The sequence below is a fragment of the Salvelinus namaycush genome, chromosome 17, assembly GCF_016432855.1.
Source record: "Salvelinus namaycush isolate Seneca chromosome 17, SaNama_1.0, whole genome shotgun sequence".
Classification (NCBI taxonomy): Eukaryota; Metazoa; Chordata; class Actinopteri; order Salmoniformes; family Salmonidae; genus Salvelinus; species Salvelinus namaycush.
Genome location: NC_052323.1, coordinates 32,537,675 through 32,565,527, shown reverse-complemented (window position 1 = coordinate 32,565,527; position 27,853 = coordinate 32,537,675). Strand labels below are relative to the sequence as shown.

Below are 27,853 nucleotides of genomic sequence, written 5' to 3'. Positions count from 1 at the left end.
TAATATAGAACTAAGTGTTATAATATAGAACTAAGGGTCATAGTATAGCAGTAAGGTCAATATATATAGCACTAAGGGTCATAATACAGCACTAAGCGTCATAATATAGAACTACGGGTCATAGTATAGAACTAAGGGTCATAATATAGAAAGCCTTTGCTGTCGTGTGGCCTATGCATCTGCTCTCTCTCTCTTTAAAGTAAAGATTCATGTCACGATCGTGTTGACGTGAAAGAGAGGACCAAGGCGCAACATGACTTGAATACATCTTCTTTAATTATAACGACGAAGATGAACACGTAACACTTATACACACTAACAAAACAACAAACGATCGTGAAACCTAAAACGCAAGTGCACACACAAACTACTTACGTTCGACATAAACATATACAATGACCCACAAACAGCTAAAGCCTATGGCAGCCTTAAATATGGCTCCCAATTAGAGACAACAGAAATCAGCTGTCTCTAATTGAGAACCCATTCCGGCCACCATAGACTCTCCTAGAAAACTACACACCCATAGACACAGCTAGATACATACACTCAACACAAAACCATAAACTACAACCAACACCCCCTCTACCATATAATACCCCAAAATACACACATACCCCATGTCACACCCTGACCTAACTAAAATAATAAATAAAACAAATAATACTAAGGCCAGGGCGTGACATAACCCCCCCCTTAAGGTGCGAACTCCGGGCGCACCAGCACATAGTCTAGGGGAGGGTCTGGGTGGGCTTCCTTCCACGGCGGCGGCTCCGGCACTGGTCGTGGTCCCCACCCCACCATAGTCATAAGGGGCAGCACCGGGATAAGGGGCAGCACCGGGATAAGGGGCAGCACCGGGATAAGGGGCAGCACCGGGATAAGTGGCAGCACCGGGATAAGTGGCAGCACCGGGATAAGGGGCGGCAGGTCCTGGCTGAGGGACTCTGGCAGGTCCTGGCTGAGGGACTCTGTCAGGTCCTGGCTGAGGGACTCTGGCAGGTCCTGGCTGAGGGACTCTGGCAGGTCCTGGCTGAGGGACTCTGGCAGGTCCTGGCTGAGGGACTCTGGCAGGTCCTGGCTGAGGGACTCTGGCAGGTCCGGGCTGAGGGACTCTGGCAGGTCCGGGCTGAGGGACTCTGGCAGGTCCGGGCTGAGGGACTCTGGCAGGTCCGGGCTGAGGGACTCTGGCAGGTCCGGGCTGAGGGACTCTGGCAGGTCCGGGCTGAGGGACTCTGGCAGGTCCGGGCTGAGGGACTCTGGCAGGTCCGGGCTGTAGGGCAGCTCATGACTGTAGGGCAGCTCATGACTGTAGGGCAGCTCATGACTGTAGGGCAGCTCATGACTGTAGGGCAGCTCATGACTGTAGGGCAGCTCATGACTGTAGGGCAGCTCATGACTGTAAGGGAGCTCATGACTGTAAGGCAGCTCATGACTGTAAGGCAGCTCATGACTGTAGGGCAGCTCATGACTGTAGGGCAGCTCATGACTGTAGGGCAGCTCATGACTGTAGGGCAGCTCATGACTGTAGGGCAGCTCATGACTGTAGGGCAGCTCCTGACTGTAGGGCAGCTCCTGACTGTAGGGCAGCTCCTGACTGTAGGGCAGCTCCTGACTGGCTGGCGGCTCTGGCAGCTCCTGACTGGCTGGCGGCTCTGGCAGCTCCTGACTGGCTGGCGGCTCTGGCAGCTCCTGACTGGCTGGCGGCTCTGGCAGCTCCTGACTGGCTGGCGGCTCTGGCGGCTCCTGACTGGCTGGCGGCTCTGGCGGCTCCTGACTGGCTGGCGGCTCTGGCGGCTCCTGACTGACGGACGGCTCTAGCGGCTCCTGACTGACGGACGGCTCAGAAGGCGCTGTGCAGACGGATGGCTCAGAAGGCGCTGTGCAGACGGATGGCTCAGAAGGCGCTGGGCAGACGGATGGCTCAGAAGGCGCTGGGCAGACGGATGGCTCAGAAGGCGCTGGGCAGACGGATGGCTCAGACGGCGCTGGGCAGACAGATGGCTCAGACGGCGCTGGGCAGACAGATGGCTCAGACGGCGCTGGGCAGACAGATGGCTCAGACGGCGCTGGGCAGACAGATGGCTCAGACGGCGCTGGGCAGACAGATGGCTCAGACGGCGCTGGGCAGATAGATGGCTCAGACGGCGTTGGGCAGCCGGGCAGTTCAGGCACCGCTGGGCAGACGGGCAGTTCAGGCACCGCTGGGCAGACGGCAGACTCTGGCCGGCTGAGACGCACAATAGGCCTGATGCGTGGTGCCGGAACTGGAGGTACCGGGCTGAGGGCACGCACCTCAGGGCGAGTGCGGGGAGGAGGAACAGGGCTCTGGAGATGCACTGGAAGCCTGGTGCGTGGTGTAGGCACTAGTGGTACTGGGCTGGGGCGGGAAGGTGGCGCCGGATATGCCGGACCGTGAAGGAGGACACGCGCTCTTGAGCACCGAGCCTCTCCAACCCTACCAGGTTGAATGGTCCCCGTAGCCCTGCCAGTGCGGCGAGGTGGAATAGCCCGCACTGGGCTCTGCAGGCGAACCGGGGACACCACCTGTAAGGCTGGTGCCATGTACGCCGGCCCGAGGAGACGTACTGGAGGCCAGATACGTTGGGCCGGCTTCATGACATCCGGCTCGATGCCCAACCTAGCCCTCCCAGTGCGGCAAGGTGGAATAGCCCGCACTGGGCTAAGCACGCGTACTGGGGACACCGTGCGCTTTACCGCATAACACGGTGTCTGACCAGTACGACGCCCTCTCACTCCACGGTTAGCCCGGGGAGTTGGCTCAGGTATCCAACCCGGCTTCGCCACACTACCCCTTAGCCCCCCCCCAAGAAATTTTTGGGTGAGCCTCTCGGGTTTCCAGCCACTCTGCCTTGCAAGCGCCTCATAATGCCGCCTCTCCGCTTTCGCTGCCTCCAGCTCCGCTTTGGGGCGGCGACACTCCACTGGCTGTGCCCAGGGTCCTTTACCGTCTAGGATCTCCTCCCAAGTCCATTCCTCCTTGCGCTGCTCCTGTTGCCGCTGGTCATGTTGCTTGGTCGTAGATTGGTGGGTCATTCTGTCACGATCGTGTTGACGTGAAAGAGAGGACCAAGGCGCAACATGACTTGAATACATCTTCTTTAATTATAACGACGAAGATGAACACGTAACACTTATACACACTAACAAAACAACAAACGATCGTGAAACCTAAAACGCAAGTGCACACACAAACTACTTACGTTCGACATAAACATATACAATGACCCACAAACAGCTAAAGCCTATGGCAGCCTTAAATATGGCTCCCAATTAGAGACAACAGAAATCAGCTGTCTCTAATTGAGAACCAATTCCGGCCACCATAGACTCTCCTAGAAAACTACACACCCATAGACACAGCTAGATACATACACTCAACACAAAACCATAAACTACAACCAACACCCCCTCTACCATATAATACCCCAAAATACACACATACCCCATGTCACACCCTGACCTAACTAAAATAATAAATAAAACAAATAATACTAAGGCCAGGGCGTGACAATTCACCCATTTTGAATGTTGTATTGTTTTTGTGCATCTCCAAGTGACGTTCGATTCCCGGGGTCATTTCATGTTTTCATGTGTATCTGAGCAATTGCCGTTCAAGCAGGCTGAAATACAGCTGGTATGACGTAGCATTGCGATAAAGTAGTAAACTCTCACTACACTGGAAGTTAATAGGAATAGGAATTTTATATTGTGAAAACATTTACCATACATGTCAGATTTCAATACATATACTGTTGTCATAACGCGAGGTTGTCTCGAATGAGCCATTGATCATATTTTTTATCGATATTCCTACCTCGAGAAATGTGTAATTTAACAGAGGATCTAACACATTTCTCCTATTTGTCTGCCTCTTCAGTCCAGGGTGCATTGCATGGTGCTGTTGCGAATGTCAGACTCCACTCTGTGAGGCACATCGATCTGAAGGTTGAACATGGTGAGATTGTAGAGCAGTTTGTTTAGGTGATTTTACAGCTAACTAGCTACTTCACATGCAGATATTGACTTTGGTATTATTGTGTGTAGCTACCTAGCTAGCTAGCCAGCTCACAGAGAGAGCATTGCATTGTGGATTTTGTAGTCGACTTGAGCTACAATAGATTTCCACAACAATTTTCACATGTTGCTACCAACCTTATTACAACGACAAAATTAAGCATTTGTTCACAAAAAAATATTGTTTTCACATATTAGTGTTATGTAACATTTATAGGAATGAGTGGTTCTGGGTGGATTTTCCCTTTAAGTGTCCCATGTACCCATTCTGGGCTGCTAAAGCTCTATCCTAGACAGAGCTCTTTTCTACAAAACAGAGCTCTATTCTAGAACACAGACCTCCAACTCACTCACCTTAACCAAAGGCCTGGCAGGTTTCATATGCAGGCTCCGGCTGCTATGGCGATGCACACTGCTACTGCTGCCCTCTTTGTGTGACTCCAGGCCCGTGGGCACGTTAGGGGGGGACAGCAGGAGCCTTTTCAGCTGTAGGGAGGGGAACATAGGTTGGGACAACTGTCATTTACATGTCTGCCAATCAATCCATCCATCAGCAGAACATACAGTATCATCACTCCTGACAGGGTCCATTCCGCCGCAAAAACCCTACTTCCCTTTCTGCTCCTCCGTCCAGCGTTCAAACCGAAGCTGACAGGAGGAAGCTGTGTGAATATAAGATCAAAAGGAAATGTGATTCTATTGCTCTCCTAGTCACTTTTCAACCAGGAGGTAATGCTGCATTGCAGTTCAAAAGGGCATTTTATTCCCTCGCATTTCATTCATTACACATTGAGGCAGCGGCATCGCATGTGAAATCATCAGATGATATAAATCTGCTTACAACAACAATCCCCTAAGCTGCGCTGGTTTTGGAACACACTGAGGATGTCACCGGAGTGCTGACTGTAGATGTGAGGGAATGATGTGGCTGGTTCCAGTATGTTTGGCTGCTAGTTAATACTAACTGGTCTTATATGTCATGTTGAAACAGATGATGAAATAGATGAGAAGAGCAGTGCTAATTGAGTTGCCCATCCCTGTCAGCATGTGCCAACCCGGCATGGGCGTCAATGGTGCCTCTCAGTGTTTCATTGAGGAAAGTGAAGGGGCGCTGAAGGTCTCCATCTCTATGTACAAAACACTGTTGGTGCGCCAGGCCACCCATGCCATGAAAGACTACTCTACTCTGGACCAATTCCTGCACTGCCTGGCTCAATGTAGCCCTTGTTCTCTGCTGCTCACAACCTCTCGCACACACACACACACACACACACACACACACACACACACACACACACACACACACACACACACACACACACACACACACACACACACACACACACACACACACACACACACACACACACACACACACACACACACACACACACACACACACACACACACACACTGAGGTCAGGTGCAGTTACAGATCCTACAGATCCTGCCAGTAGAGGGAGTCTTGCTCCTCCACTCACAAAGCAGTCATGACACCCCAGGGTAATCTCGTTCCCAGACACTTCCGCCCAAATGCGCAGAGTCTAGCGGACCAACACGTCACACTTGGCATTTGTTAGCCATTGCAGAGAGCTGGGAGAAACTCAACCAACCAATCATCTCCCACAACACATTCTCACACCACAAGCACAGAGCCACACCTCACAGTCATGCGATTCGCTAATATTAAATGATGACAAATACTTTACTCAGTAAGGTCACTCCCATAGAATCCTATGGTCACTCCCACTAAGGCCAACTTTGAGTGGTTGATATACCAGGCTTATATGCGCTGTGCGACAAGGTTACCCCCAGGGTCACAACAATAAATCCTCTGGTCTGTCACTGGGATGGAGGGACTGACTGACAGGCAGGAAGGGAGGGAGGTGGACTGTTACGTGTCACCATGTTAATCCACATTTCAAAATATAAAATGGGCCTATTTTGCCTAAAAACAGATGTTGAATATAATGACATCTTATTGGCCATCAATCCACTACTCTAGCTTATTATCTATGGGTCTGTATATTTGTCAGTAAAAACACCACAAATGTTAACCTCTGAATGACTAGCATGTATAACAACGTTTACCTCTGAATGACTAGCATGCACAACAAATGTTTACCTCTGAATGACTAGCACGCACAACAACATTTACCTCTGAATGACTAGCATGCACAACAACATTTACCTCTGAATGACTAGCATGCACAACAACGTTTACCTCTGAATGACTAGCATGCACAACAAATGTTTACCTCTGAATGACTAGCATGCACAACAAATGTTTACCTCTGAATGACTAGCATGCACAACAACATTTACCTCTGAATGACTAGCATGCACAACAACGTTTACCTCTGAATGACTAGCATGCACAACAACGTTTACCTCTGAATGACTAGCATGCACAACAACGTTTACCTCTGAATGACTAGCATGCACAACAACGTTTACCTCTGAATGACTAGCATGCACAACAACGTTTACCTCTGAATGACTAGCATGCACAACAAATGTTTACCTCTGAATGACTAGCATGCACAACAACATTTACCTCTGAATGACTAGCATGCATAACAACGTTTACCTCTGAATGACTAGCATGCACAACAAATGTTTACCTCTGAATGACTAGCATGCACAACAACATTTACCTCTGAATGACTAGCATGCACAACAACGTTTACCTCTGAATGACTAGCATGCACAACAACATTTACCTCTGAATGACTAGCATGCACAACAGCGTTTACCTCTGAATGACTAGCATGCGCAACAACATTTACCTCTGAATGACTAGCATGCACAACAACGTTTACCTCTGAATGACTAGCATGCACAACAACGTTTACCTCTGAATGACTAGCATGCATAACAACGTTTACCTCTGAATGACTAGCATGCATAACAACGTTTACCTCTGAATGACTAGCATGCACAACAACGTTTACCTCTGAATGACTAGCATGCACAACAACGTTTACCTCTGAATGACTAGCATGCACAACAAATGTTTACCTCTGAATGACTAGCATGCACAACAACATTTACCTCTGAATGACTAGCATGCATAACAAAGTTTACCTCTGAATGACTAGCATGCACAACAACATTTACCTCTGAATGACTAGCATGCATAACAACGTTTACCTCTGAATGACTAGCATGCACAACATTTACCTCTGAATGACTAGCATGCACAACAAATGTTTACCTCTGAATGACTAGCATGCACAACAACGTTTACCTCTGAATGACTAGCATGCACAACAACGTTTACCTCTGAATGACTAGCATGCACAACAACGTTTACCTCTGAATGACTAGCATGCACAACAAATGTTTACCTCTGAATGACTAGCATGCACAACAACATTTACCTCTGAATGACTAGCATGCACAACAACGTTTACCTCTGAATGACTAGCATGCACAACAAATGTTTACCCCTGAATGACTAGCATGCATAACAAATGTTTACCTCTGAATGACTAGCATGCATAACAACGTTTACCTCTGAATGACTAGCATGCACAACAAATGTTCACCTCTGAATGACTAGCATGCACAACAACGTTTACCTCTGAATGACTAGCATGCACAACAACGTTTACCTCTGAATGACTAGCATGCACAACAACGTTTACCTCTGAATGACTAGCATGCACAACAACGTTTACCTCTGAATGACTAGCATGCACAACAACGTTTACCTCTGAATGACTAGCATGCACAACAACATAAACAGAATACCAGTTTTGACTCATTTTGTCGTATTGCTGCTATCAGTACCAACTGATACCAACTCCCATTAAGATTCTTAAGCTATCTAAGGACATCATGAGGGTAATTTCCATCAATTTGTTAAAAATGTCCCATCCGTGGGTATATATAGAGTCTGAATGTTCTCCTGTAATTGTAATTATCTCTGAGAGGCAGAGTGACTTGAGGTAGAGACCATGTAGGTATGTAGATAACTCATTTCCCTCAGCGCTGTAACCCAATAGGACCTTTGTAACCCTTGCCTTGATCATTTGGGATTTCTGTCTCTTTAAACCCGCTCCAAAGTTTCCAAACTTAAGGAAAATGAAGGAAGAATTTTGGCTTCATTGTGGACAAGAGGAATAAGGACATATTACAGGAGGGATAAGGACATATTACAGGAGGAATAAAAACATATCACAGGAGTGATAAGGACTTATCACAGGAGGAATAAGGACATATTACAGGAGGAATAAGAGGGCATATATTACACCAGAGCTACCTACATGCTCATCCGAGCACACAGAATATCAACTGGCCAAATGTTTCCCAATGTAATGAAATCTGTTTCATGTATTCTCTGTAAAATATACCAGTTTTCTGTTGCAATCCACAGCAAGCATGAGTAGATAGGAACAACAGTTGAAAATAAAAACGTGTTTTTCCTGAGAGGGGTGCAGGGGAGAGAGGGTAGAGGCATCCCAAAGGACAGCGTGAAAAGAGGGGAGGGGGTCACAGGGTTAGCGCCACAGTGTAACTGCTGGCGCTATAGGATGCTGGGCTGGGTCCTAGGAGTCAGACATGGGTATGACAGTAGTATATCACCCCTTTAAGATGGCAAAGGAGTGAGAGAGAAATAGAACAGAAAAAAAGAAAGATTGAATGAGAGTTAGGTGCATCCGGAAAGTACATGTTCAACATTTTGTTACGTTACAGCCTTAATATTTGAAAATATATTAAATTAAATGTATTATTATGGGGTACACACAATACCCAATAAGACAAAGTACTGACTAAGGGTCTGAATACTTATGTAAATGTTATTTTCCCATTTTTTTGTGTGTAGATTGATGAGGGGGAAAATGATTTAATCCATTTTAGAATAAGGCTGTAACGTAACATAATGTGGAAAAAGTCAAGGGGTCTGAATACTTTCTGAATGCACTGCGGAGGGGGGGTCTAAAAGAGGTGAGAGCCACAGTTTCTTTAAGAGAACATGTTTGTGGTCCAGGTTGCCTGCCTGTGCCTGCCAGTAAAAAGCATTCTCATTAGAAGTAGTGGTTGCTAAAAAGAATGGAAAAGCCCAAAATGAGAAAAATTCAGACCTTTGTTGCCTATCATACCCATGTTGTGGGGTAGTCAGAGCAGAGGCCCATCCAAATCCACCTTAAACAGTGAGGAAGGGTTCTTACTAGAGACGAGGCTTCTGTCTCTGGGCTCAGGGAGCCTGAAGGGAAGGGGAGGTCCTCCTCGCACCCCTCCCTCAGCGAGGGAAAAACAGACAGCCCCCCCTCCTCGTCCTCCACCATGCCGTCCAGGCTGTCTGTGAGAGCAGCCAGCAGCGCTGCATTCTCATCTTCTATCTGGAGGGGGCAGGAGAGAGAGAGAGGGCATCCGTGAACACACTACCCACTTACAACACAGTCAGTTACAACACAGAGCACTCTGCATTTGAATTCTGAAATGGCTACTCTAGTCTGAGAGCACCATCCATCCATACACAGTGTTGTTCGTTTTAGCAGCTGCCATGTCACTAAGAGCATAGAGTCTGGTGGTGGGATGATAACAGAGCGGAGACAGCCTATGGGAAGTAAACAAGGCTTCACCCCCCCCCCCCCCCCCCCCCATCTGAAGGTTAAATGAACTAAGCTGGGAGATCAATGGCTTCCACACTGGCATCCAAAACAAGGCCCGGAGGCGATCGTCCCAATCCAATCGCTACTCTATCCCGCTAAAATCAATCTGAACAAGGGATTATTATCAAGTGGATGGTAAATTAGACAACAGCGTTGGGTGGTGGGGCCCGGCACACTCAATCACTACCATGGTGGGTGATGTTAATGAACTCATTATATGACATCTGTGCATTAGTCTGATCAATAAAAATTCTTAGATGGGAGTCTTCAGCCTTATCACAGACCAAGACTGGAGCCTCTTCAGTTTACCAATAATCTGTGTAGTCTAGTCCTATGTAGGGTTGCAAAATTCTGTGAACTTTCAATAAATTCCCTGGTTTTCCCGAAATCCCGGTTGGAGGGTTCCTGGAGTCAGGAGAGAAATCCAGAATCATCCAAACAGGATTCCTGGAGTCAGGAGAGAAATCCAGAATCATCCAAACAGGATTCCTGGAGTCAGGAGAGAAATCCAGAATCATCCAAACAGGATTCCTGGAGTCAGGAGAGAAATCCAGAATCATCCAAACAGGATTCCTGGAGTCAGGAGAGAAATCCAGAATCATCCAAACAGGATTCCTGGAGTCAGGAGAGAAATCCAGAATCATCCAAATAGGATTCCTGGAGTCAGGAGAGAAATCCAGAATCATCCAAACAGGATTTCTGGAAAACCAGGGAATTTATTGAAAGTCCCAGGCATTTTGCAACCCTACAATTTTAGAAGGGTTCCAAAGGAGTTCTTTGGCTGTTCCCATAAGAGAACCCTTTTTGGTTCCAAGTAGAACCTTTTTTTTGTGTTCCATATAGAATCCTCTGTGGAAAGGGTTCTTCTACGTGGAACCCAAAAGGGTTCTATCTGCAACCGAAAAGGGTTCTTCAAAGGGTTCTCATATGGGGACAGCCGAAGAACCGTTTTAGGTTCTAGATAGCACCCTTTTTCTAAGAGTTCTAGTCCCTATGTTGGAGTTCTATTACATAGGGTAGGTGGTCCTGGTGGAATCCTAGCCTGGTCCCAGATCAGTTTCCAAGACAGAACAAACAGAACAAACATATCTGGGCCCGTATCTACAAAGCATCTCAGAGTAGGAGTGATGATCTAGGATCTGTCCATCTAATCTTATTCATTATGATCTAAAAGGCAAAACTGATCTTAGATCAGCACTCCTATTCTGAAAAAATGATTGATACGGGCCCAGGCTAGTGGAATCCTGAGCACGCGGGCTGAGCGTCTCACCTCAAAGAGCTCGGGGTCTCCCGTGCTGTACTGGATGGAGGCAGGGGAGATGTCGGCATTGTCGTTGCACCAGTGGAGCTCACTGAGGCAGTTGACTGAGTCAAAGTCGCTGGCGTCCAGCTGAGAGAGGTCAATGTCAGGGAAGTCAGCGTCCAGGCGGTCCGAGCAGACCTCCTCCTCCCCATACTGTAGAGAGAGAGAGAGAGAGAGACCGAGGGAGGGAGAGAGGGTGAAGAGGGAGGAAAGGTAAGGTTAGACTCTTGTTTGATCAAAGTCCTTTTTAAGAAATACAGTACATTGAAGATATCATTGATATCTTATCGAATATATGTAAATATACATTACACCAATTCCATTGATATCAAATAGCTGTAATGGTTAATGGAAGGGTAATGGGCCAGCAGCCTCTACTTAAACCATGCTCGTCAGCATGCTCATATTAATGGAAGTGGGTAGACTACTACAGCAGAGTATGGTTGTCAATGACACAGAGCCCTATGAAAGAAACAGTCTCCCTCAGCACACGCTCATTACAACTAATGGACAGAGTGATGAAACATGCACCAGTGTCAGCGATTGGGTGCAGAGATGTAGCGGAGTCAGGCGCAGGACACAGTTTAGAGTAAAACAAACGAGTTTACTCAATAAACAAACAGGCAATATTCCAATAAGGAAAATACAAAAACTAACACCAACGACAATCACTAAGACACCAACAATCACGGACAAAACAGAAAGGTATGCCAGAGGGTTAAATAAGGAACATGATATGGGAATTAGAAACAGGTGTGTGTAATACAGACAAAACAAAACGAAAATGAAACATGGATCGGTGGTGACTAGAAAGCCGGTGACGTCGACCGCCGAACACCACCCGAACAAGGAGAGGGGCTGACTTCGGCAGAAGTCGTGACAACCAGAGTCACGACAGACCAGAGTCACGAGACTGAGACCATCTGATAATGAGCCCCAGTAAACCTGGGATATTCTACTACAGAGCAGCAGTGCTGGCAGTCCTCTGGTAGTAAACCTGGGATATTCTACTACAGAGCAGCAGTGCTGGGGGTCCTCTGGTAGTAAACCTGGGATATTCTACTACAGAGCAGCAGTGCTGGGGGTCCTCTGGTAGTAAACCTGGGATATTCTACTACAGAGCAGCAGTGCTGGCAGTCCTCTGGTAGTAAACCTGGGATATTCTACTACAGAGCAGCAGTGCTGGCAGTACTCTGGTAGTAAACCTGGGATATTCTACTACAGAGCAGCAGTGCTGGGGGTCCTCTGGTAGTAAACCTGGGATATTCTACTACAGAGCAGCAGTGCTGGCAGTCCTCTGGTAGTAAACCTGGGATATTCTACTACAGAGCAGCAGTGCTGGGGGTCCTCTGGTAGTAAACCTGGGATATTCTACTACAGAGCAGCAGTGCTGGGGGTCCTCTGGTAGTAAACCTGGGATATTCTACTACAGAGCAGCAGTGCTGGCGGTCCTCTGGTAGTAAACCTGGGATATTCTACTACAGAGCAGCAGTGCTGGCAGTCCTCTGGTAGTAAACCTGGGATATTCTACTACAGAGCAGCAGTGCTGGCAGTCCTCTGGTAGTAAACCTGGGATATTCTACTACAGAGCAGCAGTGCTGGCAGTCCTCTGGTAGTAAACCTGGGATATTCTACTACAGAGCAGCAGTGCTGGCAGTCATCTGGTAGTAAACCTGGGATATTCTACTACAGAGCAGCAGTGCTGGCAGTCCTCTGGTAGTAAACCTGGGATATTCTACTACAGAGCAGCAGTGCTGGCAGTCCTCTGGTAGTAAACCTGGGATATTCTACTACAGAGCAGCAGTGCTGGCAGTCCTCTGGTAGTAAACCTGGGATATTCTACTACAGAGCAGCAGTGCTGGCAGTCCTCTGGTAGTAAACCTGGGATATTCTACTACAGAGCAGCAGTGCTGGCAGTCCTCTGGTAGTAAACCTGGGATATTCTACTACAGAGCAGCAGTGCTGGCAGTCCTCTGGTAGTAAACCTGGGATATTCTACTACAGAGCAGCAGTGCTGGCGGTACTCTGGTAGTAAACCTGGGATATTCTACTACAGAGCAGCAGTGCTGGGGGTCCTCTGGTAGTAAACCTGGGATATTCTACTACAGAGCAGCAGTGCTGGCAGTCCTCTGGTAGTAAACCTGGGATATTCTACTACAGAGCAGCAGTGCTGGCAGTCCTCTGGTAGTAAACCTGGGATATTCTACTACAGAGCAGCAGTGCTGGCAGTCCTCTGGTAGTAAACCTGGGATATTCTACTACAGAGCAGCAGTGCTGGGGGTCCTCTGGTAGTAAACCTGGGATATTCTACTACAGAGCAGCAGTGCTGGCAGTCCTCTGGTAGAAAACCTGGGATATTCTACTACAGAGCAGCAGTGCTGGCAGTCCTCTGGTAGTAAACCTGGGATATTCTACTACAGAGCAGCAGTGCTGGCAGTCCTCTGGTAGTAAACCTGGGATATTCTACTACAGAGCAGCAGTGCTGGGGGTCCTCTGGTAGTAAACCTGGGATATTCTACTACAGAGCAGCAGTGCTGGCAGTCCTCTGGTAGTAAACCTGGGATATTCTACTACAGAGCAGCAGTGCTGGCAGTCCTCTGGTAGAAAACCTGGGATATTCTACTACAGAGCAGCAGTGCTGGCAGTCCTCTGGTAGTAAACCTGGGATATTCTACTACAGAGCAGCAGTGCTGGCAGTCCTCTGGTAGTAAACCTGGGATATTCTACTACAGAGCAGCAGTGCTGGCAGTCCTCTGGTAGTAAACCTGGGATATTCTACTACAGAGCAGCAGTGCTGGCAGTCATCTGGTAGTAAACCTGGGATATTCTACTACAGAGCAGCAGTGCTGGCAGTCCTCTGGTAGTAAACCTGGGATATTCTACTACAGAGCAGCAGTGCTGGCAGTCCTCTGGTAGTAAACCTGGGATATTCTACTACAGAGCAGCAGTGCTGGCAGTCCTCTGGTAGTAAACCTGGGATATTCTACTACAGAGCAGCAGTGCTGGGGGTCCTCTGGTAGTAAACCTGGGATATTCTACTACAGAGCAGCAGTGCTGGCAGTCCTCTGGTAGTAAACCTGGGATATTCTACTACAGAGCAGCAGTGCTGGGGGTCCTCTGGTAGTAAACCTGGGATATTCTACTACAGAGCAGCAGTGCTGGGGGTCCTCTGGTAGTAAACCTGGGATATTCTACTACAGAGCAGCAGTGCTGGCAGTCCTCTGGTAGTAAACCTGGGATATTCTACTACAGAGCAGCAGTGCTGGCAGTCCTCTGGTAGTAAACCTGGGATATTCTACTACAGAGCAGCAGTGCTGGCAGTCCTCTGGTAGTAAACCTGGGATATTCTACTACAGAGCAGCAGTGCTGGGGGTCCTCTGGTAGTAAACCTGGGATATTCTACTACAGAGCAGCAGTGCTGGGGGTCCTCTGGTAGTAAACCTGGGATATTCTACTACAGAGCAGCAGTGCTGGCAGTCCTCTGGTAGTAAACCTGGGATATTCTACTACAGAGCAGCAGTGCTGGCAGTCCTCTGGTAGTAAACCTGGGATATTCTACTACAGAGCAGCAGTGCTGGGGGTCCTCTGGTAGTAAACCTGGGATATTCTACTACAGAGCAGCAGTGCTGGCAGTCCTCTGGTAGTAAACCTGGGATATTCTACTACAGAGCAGCAGTGCTGGCAGTCCTCTGGTAGTAAAACTGGGATATTCTACTACAGAGCAGCAGTACTGGCAGTCCTCTGGTAGTAAACCTGGGATATTCTACTACAGAGCAGCAGTGCTGGCAGTCCTCCGGTAGTGGTCTGGGGAATAAGCCAGAATGAAGGGATGTGACTCAAGTCCCCTGGGGAGAGAGATGGAAAACACATTTCATGAAGAGAGGGACAGAACAGGAAATAGGCTATGCCTGTGGAGAGTGGAGCTGGAGAAGACTTGGAGGAGAAGAGTAGTGAGTGTGTGTGTGTGTGTGTGTGTGTGTGTGTGTGTGTGTGTGTGTGTGTGTGTGTGTGTGTGTGTGTGTGTGTGTGTGTGTGTGTGTACTTTTCTGATTGGGGTGATGTTTAAACAAAATTGGTACTGTTGAAGTTTAGATTTTTTTAATATATATATTTTTTATATATAGTTGAAGTCGGAAGTTTACATACACTTAGGTTGGAGTCATTAAAACTCGTTTTTCAACCACTCCACAATGTCTTGTTAACAAACTATAGTTTTGGCAAGTCGGTTAGGACATCTACTTTGCGCATGACACAAGTAATTTTTCCAACAATTGTTTACAGACAGATTATTTCACTTATAATTCACTGTATCACAATTCCAGTGGGTCAGAAGTTAACTGTGCCTTTAAACAGCTTGGAAAATTCCTGAAAATTATGTTATGGCTTTAGAAGCTTCTGATAGGCTACTTGACATCATTTGAGTCAACTGGAGGTGTACCTGTGGATGTATGTCAAGGCCTACCTTCAAACTCAGTGCCTCTTTGCTTGACATCATGGGAAACTCAAAATAAATCAGCCAAGACCTCAGAAAAAACATTGTAGACCTCCACAAGTCTGGTTCATCCTTGGGAGCAATTTCCAAATGTCTGAAGGTACCACGTTCATCTGTACAAACAAGAGTACGGAAGTATAACCACCATGGGACCACGCAGCCATCATACTGCTCAGGAGAGAGATGAACATACTTTGGTGCGAAAAGTATGTATCAATCCCAGAACAACAGCAAAGGACCTTGGAAAGAAGCTGGAGGAAACAGGTACAAAGGGATCTATATCCACAATAAAACAAGACTTATATCGACATAACCTGAAAGGCCGCTCAGCAAGGAAGAAACCACTGCTTCAAAACTGCCATAAAAAAGCCAGACTACGGTTTGCAACTGCACAAGGGGACAAAGATCGTACTTTTTGGAGAAATGTCCTCTGGTTTGATGAAACAAAAATAGAACCGTTTAAACATAATGACCATCGTCATGTTTGGAGGAAAAAGGGGGAGGCTTGCAAGCCAAAGAACACTATCCCAACCATGGAGCACGGGGGTGGCAGCATCATGTTGTGGGTGTGCTTTGCTGCAGGAGGGACTGGTGCACTTCACAAAATAGATGGCGTCATGAGGAAAGAAAATTACGTGGATATATTGAAGCAACATCTCAAGACATCAGTCAGGAAGTTAAAGCTTGGTCGCAAATGGGTCTTCCAAATGGACAATGACCCCAAGCATACTTCCAAAGTTGAGGCAAAATGGCTTAAGGACAACAAAGTCAAGGTATTGGAGTGGCCATCACAAAGCCCTGACCTCAAACGTATAGAAAACTTGTGGGCAGAACTGAAAAGGTGTGTGCGACCAAGAAGGCCTACAAACCTGACTCAATTACACCATACTCTGACACGGAGGAATGGGACAAAATTCACCCAACTTATTGTGGGAAGCTTGTGGAAGGCTACCCAAAATGATTGACTCAAGTTAAACAATTTAAAAGCAATGCTAACAAATACTAATTGAGTGTATGTAAACTTCTGACCCACTGGGAATGTGATGAAAGAAATAAAAGCTGAAGTAAATCATTCTCTCTACGAATATTCTATTACATTTCACATTCTTAAAATAAAGTGGTGATCCTAACTGGCCTAAGACAGGGAATTTTTACTGGGATTAAATGTCAGGAATTGTGGAAAAACTCAGTTTAAATGTATTTCTATAAATTATAGAAATATGCGGGTTTTATGACTGTGTCTGTGGTAACTAGTGTCAACCTCTGGTAGCTAGCCAGGACTGTGGTAGATTGAACAGCACTGCCCCCTAGCGGTCACACACAGGACCATATCTGAATTGTGAATTCACGTCATTTTATGTTTTTTTCTTGTTGTTTAAACGATAAAAACATGGCAGTTTAAAAGTTAAGAATGTTTTACATTTGTTACATTCCTGGTTTCTTTTAGTTGTCTTTGGCGTGCCAGAGGGGGACACTGGTATACAGGGTGTGCCAGAGGGGGACACTGGTATACAGGGTGTGCCAGAGGGGTACACTGGTATACAGGGTGTGCCAGAGGGGGACACTGGTATACAGGGTGTGCCAGAGGGGGACACTGGTATACAGGGTGTGCCAGAGGGGGACACTGGTATACAGGGTGTGCCAGAGGGGGACACTGGTATACAGGGTGTGCCAGAGGGGGACACTGGTATACAGGGTGTGCCAGAGGGGGACACTGGTATACAGGGTGTGCCAGAGGGGGACACTGGTATACAGGGTGTGCCAGAGGGGGACACTGGTATACAGGGTGTGCCTGACTTTGACAATGCGGTTTGCAGGTGGCCCCTAGCAGAGCCTAACCACAAGCTGAATATTCTGGGCCACAGAGCCCTAGCTAAGCAACTTTGATTAAATGTGACTAACACTAAATACTCCAGCTCTGTTTCACGTCGCACCCGCCTCTACTAACCAATCCAATTTCACTAATTTCATTAAACTAGTCCGGGGTCAGCCTGGTTACAACCAATCATCAGAAATCACTTCTAGCAATGCTTTCTGTGGACAATGAGATGAGTGGTCTCGTTGAGATAAGCAGAACAAGGGTCATTTCGTCCCTGTGAAAAACACACCTTTTCGAACACACATTACATTTCCAGGACATTGAAAAGCCACAAACTAGCCTATCGGTGCCTTGTTGTCTAGTTAGTGAGTTGTAAACTTATCACAGGAAAGCTGTGTTCTCTTTGATGGAAACCAACCTTCAGTGCCATGTTAGCAACTCTACATTATGTTTGTTGGATCAAAGATTAGGGGGTAATAAATTGATAAAAGTTATATAAATTGCAGATGTAGGCCAACACAGTTGTGTGTGTGTGCCACTGTAATGATCAAAGGACTGGTTACACAAGCCAACTCAATTCTAATGTTCTCTGGCTGAGCGAGAGAGAGAGCGAGAGACAGAGAGAGAGCTGTGGTGGCAGGCTAGCTGGTTTGATATCTCAGAAGATGTGGAAGGAGTAAAGAGGAGAAAGAGAGGATGGAGAGAATGCCCTCTACAAGGCCCTCCCCCATCCATCCATCCTTTCTGCAGGTCTGACTCCAGCAGTGAGTGTGTGTGTGGGTGATGGAGCCTTTAAGCACTCCTCTCTCCCTCTCTCTCTCCATGTTCAATTGAAGGGCTTTATTGGCATGGGAAACATATGTTAACATTGCCAAAGCAAGTGATGTAGATAAAACAAAATTGAAATAAACAATACAAATTAAAAGTAAACATTTATCAAAATTGGGTTTATTTTCGAATTCTTTGTGGATCTGTGTAATCTGAGGGAAATATGTGTCTCTAATATGGTCATACATTTGGCAGGAGGTTAGGAAGTGCAGCTCAGTTTCCACCTCATTTTGTGGGCAGTGTGGACATAGCCTGTCTTCTCCTGAGGGCCAGGTCTGCCTACGGCGGCCTTTCTCAATAGAAAGGCTATTGTCAAAGCTTTCGTTAAGTTTGGGTCTGTCACAGTGGTCAGGTATTCTGCCACTGTGTACTCTCTGTTTAGGGCCAAATAGCATTCAAGTTTGCTCAGATTCTTTTGCTTTTGGGCTCCCGAGTGGCACAGCGGTCTTAGGCACTGCATCTCAGTGCTAGAGGTATCACTACAGACACCCTGGTTCAAATCCAGGCTGTATCACAACTGGCTGTAATTGGGAGTCCCATAGGGCGGTGCACAATTGGCCCAGCGTCGTCCGGGTTTGGCCGTCATTGTAAATAAGAATGTGTTCTTAACAAAATAAAGATAAATAAAAAAATGACAAAAAATGTTAATTCTTTCTAATGTGTCAAGTAATTATCTTTTTGTTTTCTCATGATTTGGTTGGGTCTAATTGTGTTGCTGTCATGGGGCTCTGTGGGGTCTGTTTGTGTTTGTGAACAGAGCCCCAGGACCAGCTTGCTCTGCATGCAGAGTCTCAATTTGGTGTTTGTCCCATTTTGTGAATTCTTGGTTGGTGAGCGGACCCCAGACCTCACAACCATAAATGGCAATGGGTTCTATAACTGATTCAAGTATTTTTTGCCAGATACTAATTGGTATGTCGAATCTTATGTTCCTTTTGATGGCATAGAAGGCCCTTCTTGCCTTGTCTCAGCTCGTTCACAGCTTTGTGGAAGTTATCTGCGGCGCTGATGTTTAGGCAGAGGTATGTATAGTATTTTTGAGTACTCTAGGGCAATGGTGTCTTGATGGAATTTGTATTTGTGCTCCTGGAGACAGGACCTTTTTTGGAACAACATTATTTTTTATCTTACTAAGATTTACTGTCAGGGCCCATGTCTGCAGAAGACTTAGATGCTGCTGTAGGCCCTCCTTAGTTGGTGACAGAAGAACCAGATCATCAGCAAACAGTAGACATTTGTCTTCAGATTCAGGTAGGGTGAGGCCTGGTGCTGCAGGCTGTTCTTGTGCCCTAGCCAATTTTTTGATATATATGTTGAAGAGGATGGGGCTTAAGCTGCATCCCTGTCTCAACCCACGGCACTGTAGAAAGAAATGTGTTTTTTGCCAATTTTAACTGCACAATTGTTGTTTGTGTAAATGTATTTTATAATCTTTTGTGTTTTTCCCACAACACCACTTTCCATCAATTTGTATAGCAGACCCTCATGCTAAATTGAGTCGAAGGCTTTTTTGAAATCAACAAAGCATGAGAAGACTTTGTCTTTGTTTTGGTTTGTATGTCTGTCAATTAGGGTGTGCAGGGTGAATACGTGGTCTGTTATACGGTCATTTGGTAAAAAGCCAATTTGTCATTTGCTCAGTACATTATTTACACTGAGGAAATTAATTAGTCTGCTGTTAATAATAATGCAGAGGCTTTTCCCAAAGTTGCTGTTGACCCATATCCCACGGTAGTTATTGGGGTCAAATTTGTCTCTACTTTTGTGGATTGGGGTGATCAGTCCTTGCTTCCAAATATTGGGGAAGATGCAAGAGCCAAGGATGATGTTATTAAAGAGTTAAAGCCAATTGGAATTTGTGGTCTGTATATTTTATAATTTCATTGAAGATACCATCAACACCACAGGCCTTTTTGTGTTGGAGGGTTTGTATGTTGTCCTGTAGTTCATTCAATGCAATTGGAGAATCCAGTGGGTTCTGGTACCCTTTAATAGTCGATTCTAAGATTTGTATTTGATCATGTATATATTTTTGCTGTTTGTTCTTTGTTATAGAGCCAAAAAGATTGGAGAAGTGGTTTACCCATACATCTCCGTTTTGGATAGATATCTCTTCGCGTTATTGTTTGTTTATTGTTATCCAATTTTCCCAGAAGTGGTTAGGTTTTTGGATTATTCATCAAACCATTTGTCATTGTTGTTAATTTTCTTTGGTTTTCTGTTTGACATTTTTAGATTTGATAGGGAAGCTAAAATATACTGTTTAGGTTTTCTACTGCCAAGTTTGTTTGATCTTAGCACTTTTTTCTTAGCTAGCTACATAGCCGTCTTTGTATCAAAGATAATTGTGTAGTTTAGATTATTATCGAATTATCGAATCTTCTAACGTTGTCAACACTGCTAGCTAGCCAGCTAGCCAACTTCTACCGAATCATTACAACGGAACGATTTGATTAGTGTAGTGTTAGCTAGCTATATAGTTGTCTTTGCTGTCTTTGTATCTAAGATAATTGTGTAGTTTAGAGTAATTATCTAGCCAGTTATCGAGGTTACCTAGCCAGCTCCACTTTCAAACAAAGTCAGCTAGCCAGCTATTTTCGCCGTCCTAACGTTGTCAACACTGCTAGCTAGCCAGCTAGCCAACTTCTACCGAAACAGTACAACGGAACGATTTGATTAGTGTAGTGTTAGCTAGCTACATAGTTGTCTTTGCTGTCTTTGTATCTAAGATAATTGTGTAGTTTAGAGTAATTATCTAGCCAGTTATCGAGGTTACCTAGCCAGTTATCGAGGCTACCTAGCCAGCAACACTTTCAAACAAAGTCAACAACGCAGCCACTGCTAGCTAGCCTACTTCACCAGCCAGCAGTACAGCATCATTTTAATCATTTTAGTCAATAAGATTTTTGCAACGTAAGCTTAACTTTCTGAACATTCGAGACGTGTAGTCCACTTGTCATTCCAATCTCCTTTGCATTAGCGTAGCCTCTTCTGTAGCCTGTCAACTATGTGTCTGTCTATCCCTGTTCTCTCCTCTCTGCACAGACCATACAAACGCTTCACACCGCGTGGCCGCTGCCACCCTAACCTGGTGGTCCCAGCGCGCACGACCCACGTGGAGTTCCAGGTCTCCGGCAGCCTCTGGAACTGCCGATCTGCGGCCAACAGGGCAGAGTTCATCTCAGCCTATGCTTCCCTCCAGTCCCTCGACTTCTTGGCACTGACGGAAACATGGATTACCACAGATAACACTGCTACTCCTACTGCTCTCTCCTCGTCTGCCCACGTGTTCTCGCACACCCCGAGAGCTTCTGGTCAGCGGGGTGGTGGCACTGGGATCCTCATCTCTCCCAAGTGGACATTCTCTCTTTCTCCCCTGACCCATCTGTCTATCGCCTCCTTTGAATTCCATGCTGTCACAGTTACCAGCCCTTTCAAGCTTAACATCCTTATCATTTATCGCCCTCCAGGTTCCCTTGGAGAGTTCATCAATGAGCTTGACGCCTTGATAAGTTCCTTCCCTGAGGATGGCTCACCTCTCACAGTTCTGGGTGACTTTAACCTCCCCACGTCTAACTTTGACTCATTCCTCTCTGCCTCCCTCTTTCCACTCCTCTCCTCTTTTGACCTCACCCTCTCACCTTCCCCCCCTACTCACAAGGCAGGCAATACGCTTGACCTCATCTTTACTAGATGCTGTTCTTCCACTAATCTCATTGCAACTCCCCTCCAAGTCTCCGACCACTACCTTGTATCCTTTTCCCTCTCGCTCTCATCCAACACTTCCCACTCTGCCCCTACTCGGATGGTATCGCGCCGTCCCAACCTTCGCTCTCTCTCCCCCGCTACTCTCTCCTCTTCCATCCTATCATCTCTTCCCTCTGCTCAAACCTTCTCCAACCTATCTCCTGATTCTGCCTCCTCAACCCTCCTCTCCTCCCTTTCTGCATCCTTTGACTCTCTATGTCCCCTATCCTCCAGGCCGGCTCGGTCCTCCCCTCCTGCTCCGTGGCTCGACGACTCATTGCGAGCTCACAGAACAGGGCTCCGGGCAGCCGAGCGGAAATGGAGGAGAACTCGCCTCCCTGCGGACCTGGCATCCTTTCACTCCCTCCTCTCTACATTTTCCTCTTCTGTCTCTGCTGCTAAAGCCACTTTCTACCACTCTAAATTCCAAGCATCTGCCTCTAACCCTAGGAAGCTCTTTGCCACCTTCTCCTCCCTCCTGAATCCTCCTCCCCCTCCCCCCCCCTCCTCCCTCTCTGCGGATGACTTCGTCAACCATTTTGAAAAGAAGGTTGACGACATCCGATCCTCGTTTGCTAAGTCAAACGACACCGCTGGTTCTGCTCACACTGCCCTACCCTGTGCTTTGACCTCTTTCTCCCCTCTCTCCCCAGATGAAATCTCGCGTCTTGTGACGGCCGGCCGCCCAACAACCTGCCCGCTTGACCCTATCCCCTCCTCTCTTCTCCAGACCATTTCCGGAGACCTTCTCCCTTACCTCACCTCGCTCATCAACTCATCCTTGACCGCTGGCTACGTCCCTTCCGTCTTCAAGAGAGCGAGAGTTGCACCCCTTCTGAAAAAACCTACACTCGATCCCTCCGATGTCAACAACTACAGACCAGTATCCCTTCTTTCTTTTCTCTCCAAAACTCTTGAACGTGCCGTCCTTGGCCAGCTCTCTTGCTATCTCTCTCAGAATGACCTTCTTGATCCAAATCAGTCAGGTTTCAAGACTAGTCATTCAACTGAGACTGCTCTTCTCTGTGTCACGGAGGCGCTCCGCACTGCTAAAGCTAACTCTCTCTCCTCTGCTCTCATCCTTCTAGACCTATCGGCTGCCTTTGATACTGTGAACCATCAGATCCTCCTCTCCACCCTCTCCGAGTTCGGCATCTCCGGCGCGGCCCACGCTTGGATTGCGTCCTACCTGACAGGTCGCTCCTACCAGGTGGCGTGGCGAGAATCTGTCTCCTCACCACGTGCTCTCACCACTGGTGTCCCCCAGGGCTCTGTTCTAGGCCCTCTCCTATTCTCGCTATACACCAAGTCACTTGGCTCTGTCATAACCTCACATGGTCTCTCCTATCATTGCTATGCAGACGACACACAATTAATCTTCTCCTTTCCCCCTTCTGATAACCAGGTGGCGAATCGCATCTCTGCATGTCTGGCAGACATATCAGTGTGGATGACGGATCACCACCTCAAGCTGAACCTCGGCAAGACGGAGCTGCTCTTCCTCCCGGGGAAGGACTGCCCGTTCCATGATCTCGCCATCACGGTTGACAACTCCATTGTGTCCTCCTCCCAGAGCGCTAAGAACCTTGGCGTGATCCTGGACAACACCCTGTCGTTCTCAACTAACATCAAGGCGGTGGCCCGTTCCTGTAGGTTCATGCTCTACAACATTCGCAGAGTACGACCCTGCCTCACACAGGAAGCGGCGCAGGTCCTAATCCAGGCACTTGTCATCTCCCGTCTGGATTACTGCAACTCGCTGTTGGCTGGGCTCCCTGCCTGTGCCATTAAACCCCTACAACTCATCCAGAACGCCGCAGCCCGTCTGGTGTTCAACCTTCCCAAGTTCTCTCACGTCACCCCGCTCCTCCGCTCTCTCCACTGGCTTCCAGTTGAAGCTCGCATCCGCTACAAGACCATGGTGCTTGCCTACGGAGCTGTGAGGGGAACGGCACCTCCATACCTTCAGGCTCTGATCAGGCCCTACACCCAAACAAGGGCACTGCGTTCATCCACCTCTGGCCTGCTCGCCTCCCTACCCCTGAGGAAGTACAGTTCCCGCTCAGCCCAGTCAAAACTGTTCGCTGCTCTGGCACCCCAATGGTGGAACAAACTCCCTCACGACGCCAGGTCAGCGGAGTCAATCACCACCTTCCGGAGACACCTGAAACCCCACCTCTTTAAGGAATACCTAGGATAGGATAAAGTAATCCTTCTAACCCCCTCCCCCCCCCCCCCCCCCCCCCCCCCCCTTAAAAGATTTAGATGCACTATTGTAAAGTGGCTGTTCCACTGGATATCATAAGGTGAATGCACCAATTTGTAAGTCGCTCTGGATAAGAGCGTCTGCTAAATGACTTAAATGTAAATGTAAATGTAAGTTTACACCTTCACTATTACAGTGGAACGTTTTGTCCAGGATGTTGTGTAAAAGGGATTTAATTTGTTGTTGCCTAATAGTTTTTTGGTAGGATTTCACACTACTTTCCTTCCATCTATAGCATTTCTTAATATTATTCAGTTCCTTTGGCTTTGATGCCTCATGATTGAGTATTGCTCTGTTCAAGTAGACTGTGATTTTGCTGTGATCTGACAGGGGTGTCAGTGGGCTGACTGAACGCTCTGAGAGACTCTGGGTAGAGGTCAGTGATAAAGTAGTCTACAGTACTACTGCCAAGTTACTATCTATAGGTGTACCTACCATAGGAGTCCCTTCGAAGCCTACATTGACTATATACATACCCAGCGTCTGGCAGAGGTGCAGGAGTTGTGACCCGTTTTTGTTGATTATGTTGTCGTAGTTGTGCCTAGCGGGGCATATGGGGGAGGGAATGCTGGCACCTCCAGGTAAATGTTTGTCCCCCTGTGTGCTGAGGGTGTCAGGTTCTTGTCCAATTCTGGCATTTAGGCCGCCACAGACTAGTACATGTCCCTGGGCCTGGAAATGATTGCTTTCCCCCTCCAGGATGGAGAAGCTGTCTTCATTAAAGTATGGGGATTCTAGTGGGGGGGGTATAGGTAGCAGACAAGAGACATTTTTGTCTGTTGAGATCATTTCTAATGTTCCTGTTTTGTTTAATTTAATAGAGTGAGTCAGGTCTGCTCTGTACCACATTTGCATACCCCCTGAGTCTCTTCACTGTTTCACACCTGGTAGTTTAGAGGATGGGACAACCAGCTCTCTGTAACCTAGAGGGCAACCAGTGGGTCCATCTCTTCTATACCATGTTTCTTGTAGGATGACACTGTCTGTATTTCCAATTTCTTTGATGAAGTCCAGGTTCCTGCTCTTTAGGCCAAAGGCAGAGTATCTCAGGCCTTGGATATTCCAGGATGAGATAGTGAAGGCTTTGTGTTCTATAAAGTGTCCAATGTTGTTAGTTGTGTGGTTTGGCCTCAGACCAGTAAGTGTGAGCAGACCCTGCTGAGCATATATCTCTCTCGCTCTCTCTCAATTCAATTTAAGGGCTTTATTGGCATGGGAAATGTATGTTTACATTCCCAAAGCAAGTGAAATAGATAAACAAAAGTGAAATAAACAATAAAACATGTACAGGAAACATAACACTTACCAAAGTTCCAAAAGAATAAAGACATTTCAAATGTCATAGTATGTATATATACACAGTGTTATACTGATGTGCAAATAGTTAAATTGTAATGAATACGATGGGAGACCGAGTGCTGGTTCAAGAGCAGGGCACAGCAGGTGTTTATTAGCAAAGGACCACAGGAGGAGGCAGGTAAACTGGGTCCAGGGACAGGCAGAAGGCCATACACAGGGGTTCCAAAACGGTCACAGTACAGGCAGGGAAAAGGCTAATAACGTAGTACGGAAGATCAGGCAAAAGGTTGATGACAGGACATCTGATAGGCAAAAGTACAGGCAGGGAATAGGCAAAAAGGCGTTGGGAATAGGCAAAAAACTATGATACACAGGAGGACTAATACGGAAATGAACAGCGCTCCCGACTAGACCGTGTAACAAAACAAACAATACCTCACAATGATGGGGTGCAAAGAACTGAACTAAATAGTGTGTGATAATGACAAACAGGTGTGTGAACAGTTGATCAGAATTCAGGTGATTGGGATCTGGAGAGTGATTTGCGTTCAGGGGATCTATGTGTTTTGTGGGCTGGAAAGTGAGCTGCGTTCAGGGGATCTATGTGTTTTGTGGGCTGGAAAGTGAGCTGCGTTCCGGGGATCTATGTGTTTGAGAGTGTGAGTTGGAAGCAGACGTTACATAAATAAACATAAATATAGGTTGTATTTATAATGGTGTTTGTTCTTCACTGGTTGCCCTTTTCTTGTGGCAACAGGTCACAAATCTTGCTGCTGTGACTGCACACTGTGGTATTTCACCCAATAGATATGGGAGTTTATCAATATTGGATTCTCTCTCTCTCTCTCTGTCTCTCTCTCTCTCTCAGAGGCCAGGCTAATCAATTTGAACAAAGCTCTTTATTTCCAGGCAGGCTTTGTGTTTTTGACCTGTTTCTCCCCTCCCTTGTCTCCATAGCAGACCGCCTGGATATCAATCAATAAAAACATCCTTAGGCTCTGAAGGTTTAAGGTCACAGGGAGAACTGTCAGGCACGCACCCCCGTACATACACACACACACCCATGTACACACCGATATGCACGCACCGATATGCACGCACGTACAGTATGTTTTTTGGGTACTTTTTCCCCTCAATTTGGTGATATCCAATTGGTAGTTACAGTCATATCCCATCACTGCAACTCCCGTACGGACTCGGGAGAGGCAAAGGTCGAGAGCCATGCATCCTCCGAAACACAACCCAACCAAGCCGCACTGCTTCTTAACACACTGCCCGCTTAACCCAGAAGCCAGCCTCACCAATGTGTCGGAGGAAACACTGTACAGCTGGCGAGTCGCAAGAGCATGATGGGACAAGGACATCCAAGCCGGCCAAACCCTCCCCTAACCCAGACAACGCTGGGCCAATTGTGTGGCGCCCCATTGGTCTCCCGGTCGCGGCCGGCTGCGACACAGCCCGGGATCGAACCCAGATCTGTAGTGACGCCTCTAGCACTGCGATGCAGTGTCTTAGACCGCTGCACCACTCGGGACATGGACATGCATTGATACCGCTCCAACCTCAGTCACTGCAGTCATGCATCATGTAGCAGATTTAATCACATACCACAGCCGCACCATTGAACCACAGCTGCACCATTGAACCAGAGCCGCACCATTGAACCACAGCCGCACCATTGAACCAGAGCCGCACCATTGAACCAGAGCCGCACCATTGAACCACAGCCGCACCATTGAACCACAGCCGCACCATTGAACCAGAGCCGCACCATTGAACCACAGCCGCACCATTGAACCACAGCCGCACCATTGAACCAGAGCCGCACCATTGAACCAGAGCAGCACCATTGAACCACAGCCGCACCATTGAACCAGAGCAGCACCATTGAACCAGAGCAGCACCATTGAACCAGAGCCGCACCATTGAACCACAACAACACCTTAATTGAAGTGGCTCTGGCCTCTGTCATTTAGTAATACTACACGCTGTCTGTGAGGATCCATGCTGGTGGCCATTCACCAGAATTGAATCTCTACAGCTGGAGTTCTAATCTAGGATCTGTCGATATAATCTTATTTATTATGATATGAAAGCCTAAACTGATCCTAGAACAGCACTCCTACTCTGAGATGAATTGTGAATACGGGCCCAGGAATCACAATGCAGGAATCATCTAAAGCAAGTAACTATGAGCTGTGGTGTGAATTGTTGCTAACTCAAAGGAGGTTATGTATAATTATCAACCTATCAAATGCAGAGTGGATATTATTGCCTTGTGTGGACCTAAAAGGAAATGAGTCAGTGTTTTAAAGTGGCATCAGAAACTGCCAACTGAGACATGAAAACAGTGTTAGCTCAGCCATGTGTTGTGTGAAACTAAACACAGAGATAATTATGCTAATGTTGGCGGGCACATCATTGTTAATCCAGCCATAAC

At 47.1% G+C, this 27,853-nt stretch overlaps 1 protein-coding gene across 1 annotated transcript in view; it reads right to left on the bottom strand.

Moving 5' to 3' along the window:
* Positions 1 to 27,853, bottom strand: part of LOC120062193 (peroxisome proliferator-activated receptor gamma coactivator 1-beta-like) — a 123,873-nt gene that overhangs the window by 19,133 nt on the left and 76,887 nt on the right. Inside the window, exons 2-4 of the mRNA XM_039011995.1 lie at positions 10,930 to 11,115; positions 9,216 to 9,386; positions 4,393 to 4,524 (exon numbers count right to left, since the gene is read on the bottom strand). Coding sequence (XP_038867923.1) covers positions 4,393 to 4,524; positions 9,216 to 9,386; positions 10,930 to 11,115 — 489 coding nt within the window. The remainder of the gene's footprint in view (positions 1 to 4,392; positions 4,525 to 9,215; positions 9,387 to 10,929; positions 11,116 to 27,853) is intronic.